The 5,785-nt window shown below is 37.3% G+C and overlaps 1 protein-coding gene across 1 annotated transcript; it reads right to left on the reverse strand.

The window, feature by feature from the left end:
• Nucleotides 1-420: 420 nt before the first annotated feature.
• Nucleotides 421-4,694, reverse strand: LOC132008868 (alpha-2-macroglobulin-like; the record flags this gene model as incomplete). The annotated part of the gene is made up of 5 exons (XM_059387375.1): nt 421-558; nt 1,534-1,602; nt 2,889-2,979; nt 4,140-4,267; nt 4,392-4,694. Coding segments are annotated over 5 exons (714 nt in total), but the record flags the coding sequence as incomplete, so codon positions are not given.
• Between the last annotated feature and the right edge of the window lie 1,091 nt (nt 4,695-5,785).

Genomic DNA, 5,785 nt, shown 5'->3' on the forward strand with positions numbered 1-5,785 from the left:
AACTCATCTGAATGAAAACAAAACCATTAGGTGAAGTGAGAGGGAAAGATTTATGGAATACAGGTCAGTTAAAAATATTTTATTATGGGAAGAATTATATCAGAAACATCAGCATCATCCATTTCATACATTGCTTGCTGTTTTATATGTTAACTCTTCAAATACAGTATATTTCTTTCCTCAGGGTCATGCTGAAATGTTCTATGATCTCACATTGTTTTGCAGTTGATTTATCTGAAGAAAAGGAAACTAAATATCCTACAGGTGGTCTGTGTTCATAGTTGATGTATTTGTATGATAGATAGTTTCTATAACATGTATAGAAGACAGAGAAGAGTCAGATTTGATGGGGACAAAATTAAAGAACAGTGTAATAAGTTGCCCCCACACATTTCTCAAATCTAAATTTTTGTGACCAGAAATTTAGTTTCTAAGTCAAAGTTTTTCACACTCACCTGTCTCATAGTAATCATAGACTTTCACTATGGCTGGCTTCAGCTCTATTACTGGGACATCTTGTAGAACCGTGAAGGACATGCTGAGTGTCTGATTTGTCACCTAGAAAGCAAAAGGGAATTACAAGCTTTCTTCTCTCTTCTTTGAAGGAGTTTAATTAGTCATCTACTTTTGGAGAGAAAAACTTTTTATCGACTAACAGTGTCCTTAAGTGGCACAGAAAGCTCCCAGGGTGAATGAAAATATCCCTAAATTTTGCTTAAATAACCCCAACAATTCATATACTCTGATCAATACTGGTCCATGGGCTCTTTGTAAAGGGTGAATGGTACATGATTTTGTTGGGTGAATGGCGACATTCATTTTTCCATATCCAGAGATTTGGTATAGTTTTACTTCTCTATCTTGTAGAAATACTGTGTTGGCTTAACAAGTCATATAAAAGATCTATCATTACAGCCTTATTACAATTCCACAAAACTTGTAAAATATAATGTCCATAAATATAAGAATGAATAAATTATGTTAGAACACAGAACTATAAAATGAGATTGGCTTATTGGTTGACTGATCTTATCATTTTATGGTGTATCCTTGCTAAAATGGTCAGTATTTCCTCGTTTTATACTGTTGACATAATAATTGAGATGTGAATTATATAATTGATATATCTGAGGTATGATATATGTAATATGTAATGTATAACATCAATTATGTTGATGTTGATACAATAATATAAGGAAGAAACCAATGGGTTTCTTTCTTACATTACTTGATATCTTCCAAACAGGTTATGGACATAAACACATTGTGCAGAGAAATTTTTTGTTTATGAGGTCAAGAAGTATTCATATCCTCATATTATAATAGTCATTTTTTCTCACAGTCTTACATGAATTGCAAATAAAGAAGAGGAGAGTATTTACTGGAATTAATATTAGAATGCTCAAACTTTTGCCATGGAGGCGATGTCTCCAAAATGCCTTCATTCACTTTCCTTAGATAGGATTAGTATATCTCCCTTCGAGAGATTATTGCCTATATTTTTTTTTGCAATTAGATTGGCAGGACTCTCACCTTATCCAGATAAATCAAAACATGGTTATTGTTGACTTCTGTTCGGCTCACATGGTTTGATCTTTCAAGCTGAAGAAAATTAATACATCACAAATGTTAATAAACAGGTGAAGCCTCTGGGAAAACCAGAGAAACGAAGAATTTTTATTACCAAATTAAGCCTGAGGGTAAAGTTTCTTCAAGGGATTTTTGTAAGTGAAGATGATAATGTTTTTAAATTAAAAATGAGAGATAATTGGGATGCAGGGTTTGATATTAGGACACATGACCTATGTGTAAAGTTGATATATCTGAAGAGAAGTGAAATAAGTATCCTAAACTTGGGAACTTTCTGTATTTCGATGTTCAATGTATATTCTATTCCTTCAAGAAGGAGGGTTTCTCTTAAAACTTTTCTTTTTGCTTGCTCTTATAGCAATCTCATTTTTCTCTGAACTTCTGTAATAATTAGAGTTTATATTTATTGGTCATTTTTATCTATTGGTCATTTTTGTATTTTTTTCCATTGGTGCATAAGCTTTATCTTCTTCTTTTTTTTTTTTTTTTTTAAGTTTTATTTATTTAAGTAACCCTCTACACCCAAAATGTGGCTTAAGCTCATGACCCTGAGGTTCCAGAGTTTCATGCTCTTCTGACTGAGCCAGCCAGGAGCCCAAGCTTTATCTTCTTAAGTGTCTAAGCTCCATGAAAGCAGGAGCTTGCTGACATTCTTCTTCTAGTAGATGTGGCTCTTGGAAGGGAGCTGTTTGTAACATGAAACAGACAGTCTCTGTGGGTGTCATCAAAGCAGTGACGGGAAGCCTGCTGGAGCTGGCAAGGTCACCAAGTCTGCACGGAAAGTTCAGGAGGCTCAATGAATATTATCCCTAATGCCCTCCACCCCAGTCCTAACCAGCTGTAGAAGAATGGTTACAGTAATGTGTGTCTCAATTGGCCACTTAAGTTTAAAAGGAAGACTGGCTAATGATAAAAATGCCCCAGAAAACCTTCGGAGGGAAGAGAGAATGTTTTGTGGATCATTCATTTGTGTATATATGCGTATGTGTGTGTGTGTGTGTGTGTGTGTGTGTGAGTTTTAACTTATTAGTTTTAAAAACAAGTACTTTTTAATGGGAGAAACTTGACCAAAAAATTTGTCAGAGAATTTTGAGACCCCCTAAAACAAAGCTTAATGAGCAAGCCCACACACACCAAAAAACCTGTATACAAACATGTTAAATTCTATTTCTGACTTTGGAGAAAGTATTTTTTTGACGTTTCATAGAAGTGACTGAAAAGATTCTAATATTTTCTTAGTCCGGAGACACCTAAAACATTAAATAAAATAGAGCCTCCTGGACATACGCTAGACCTACCATTCTCACTGTTGGTTTCAGGGGAATGAAGCCGGACACCATCTTCACGTCAATAATCACCATGTTGGAGGCGGGACGACTCCCGGTGTAACTGAAGATTCAGGGAAGAAAGGAGTTAAAGTTTTCTGTGTTACTAAGTATTCTCCTTTTCTATGCCCAGAGCAAGCCCTCACTGCCCTCAAAGGTACATGGAGGGCTTCCTAAATGTCCTCCCCAAGCGGAAGCATTACAATCTCCAGGGAATGTGTTGAAACCACAAAGAGCAGGCTGTACCCTAGACCTGATGAGTCAGGACTTCACATGTGTGGACTCGAGGCGGTGCAGTTTGAGAAAGCATGTGATGCAGAGCTGGGTCTGAGACCTCTAATCTCTGCCAGTTATTTGTGACATGTACTTTAACTTTTTTTCCTGAATAGTATCCCCACCCAGGTTAGAATATTCTTGTGGACAGATACATTTTTTGTTAGCCCTGGAGCCATCTGAATAGTGCTGTATATATATATCTAATTTTCTCCCAAATTGATTATTTTGTATAGAATCTGAGATTTATTTATTGCCAGTAGGAATTCTAATTAGAGAGTCACTACTTCCTTCTATTCATGCTTTTCAGGAATTCTCCATATCTGCCCTGGATAGAGCAAGGATGATATCAAATATCAAAAGGTCTACCATTATAGCCTTATTAAAAGTGCATAAAACTTGTAAAATATAAAGTCCACAAATGTAAGACCTAATAAATTATGTTAGAACACAACTATAAAATGAGATTGGCTTATTGGTCGACTGATCTTATCATTTTATGGTGCATCCTTGCTGAAATGGTCAGTATTTATATTCTATTACAATATTACAATATTCTATATTACATGTACATATACATACATGTACATTATACATGGAATATACATTTTATATTCTGTAATAGAATGAAATCCAAGAATGGATCTATGACATTAGTATTAAATCAGGAATTCAGGTCAGAGGCAAGGATGAATGTTCTCTGTTTTTAGCTGTTATTGAGGGGAATTAACCTTTAAATAACGAGGTTCAACAAGCATAGATCCTGGAGACAGGACGTACCATGAATATATACCCCACCACAGAGAAATTCTGTATGAACCCGAGGACACACTGCTTTTTCAATAAACGTAGTGCAGATATTTATGGACATGCTGCTCAGCTTAATGGCAAACTCCAGTAAGAGGACTAGTTGTTATAAACAGAATTAGATGATTCAGGCAGAGGTCTTACCTGACCTTCAGTGAGATCTGGAAGCTGGTGTGGGCTTTGGGTCCATCACAACTTTGGGGCAGAGTCTGTACCTCCAAAGCAAATGGGAACTCTGCCTTTTCTGGCAGAATATTGTATTTCAGGGATGTCTGTGGAATATCAAAGACAAAAATCTGTGTTTCTTCTTCTCCCAATTTCCTCAACTCTTTCTCTGACTTGCCTTCTCCTCTGCCGAGTCAGAGATTAATGGCTAATGTGGACCAAGAATCTCACCTGGAGGTAGACACAACCTCCTCCTGTCACCGTCATGGTATATTCCTCAGGCACCTTCGGCAGTGAGGTCTGCTGTAGTAACAGGCGGTTGTCGTCATCCACTTGGAATTTGGCGACAAGTGTTCCCGAATGTTGGATGGTCACTTGTGTGGGCTTCCCAGTCCTGGTGAAGGTGGCTGCTCCGTATCTGGACAAGGCCTGGAGAGCCACCACTGTGTCCTGGAAGACAGGAGTGAGAGAACCTGCGTAGGCTTGGTAACCTTCTGAAGCCCAAGGGCCCACGTCAGCCACCACAACGGGGGCCTTGATTCACTCTCTCCGGCTCCCCTCACTACTTAAATACTGGAGCTCTAATTTCAAGATTGATTCTAATCCTCAGATCGAACCATAACAGTCACATATCTGCTTTAGGAGCGCATTTTATTTCTCAGAAAATGGATCTTTCTCTATAAATACTTGTGGGATATGGAATGTGGAAAATATACATGAATTGGAATCAGTTAATGGCATTAGTTGTTTGCTCAGAGGTCCTACTTAATAACTATGGTCATACCCGCCACCATTCAGCCAAAATTCAGTCCAGCTCTCACCCCAGATGAAACTGCTCTGCGGTGAGGTCAGCGCCCTGAGGAAGCCCTAGGTCCTTTGCCACCATGATTAGGGTCATGCTTAATTATAATTATTTATGGCTCTCCCTTTTTTATTGGAAGTCTGGATTCCTCCCATCCCTACATGTCATATTCTCCATTCTCATCAGCACTGAACCTGAACCTGAATGAGTCTTTAAAGAATAGATTTCTTTTTTTCCAGATTTTTTAAAAAAATTATTTTTATTAACATATAATGTATTATTGGCCCCAGGGGTACAGGTCTGTGAATCATCAGGCTTACACACTTCACAGCACTCACCATTAAATAATAGATTACTGAGAAAGAATGGCTTGTAGTAAAAAGTATTTTTTTTCCATTCATATGGAAAAGTAAGAGATAAATTACAATGGAAAAAAGATGGGATGCCATTTTGTCACTTTCTCTTTCTCTTTTAGGTTTAGCCTGTAGGCTAACCTCTCAATTCTCTGAAGATGAAATGACCTGCTGTGTACATATTGATGAATGTTGGCTCAGTAAAAAAAATTCTTCATGTTCCTGGTGAACAGATGTTTGTATAGTAAGAGGTGAATAGTAGAAGTATAAAATGTGTCCACTTTAAAATAAGCCAGTTAAAGGGGACCTACGAATGGAGAGATTTGCAAGGAGAGGTTATTGGGTTTTGAGCAGCATTCCTGGGAACAGTTTGAAAGGTACTTTTGAAAGGCACTCTTAGAACTTCCAGAAGATTCCAGAAGGTAAGTTTTTTTGTTGGTTGTTGCTTTTTGCTTTTTTTTTTTTTTTTT

The sequence above is a fragment of the Mustela nigripes genome, unplaced genomic scaffold, assembly GCF_022355385.1.
Source record: "Mustela nigripes isolate SB6536 unplaced genomic scaffold, MUSNIG.SB6536 HiC_scaffold_1740, whole genome shotgun sequence".
NCBI lineage: Eukaryota > Metazoa > Chordata > Mammalia > Carnivora > Mustelidae > Mustela > Mustela nigripes.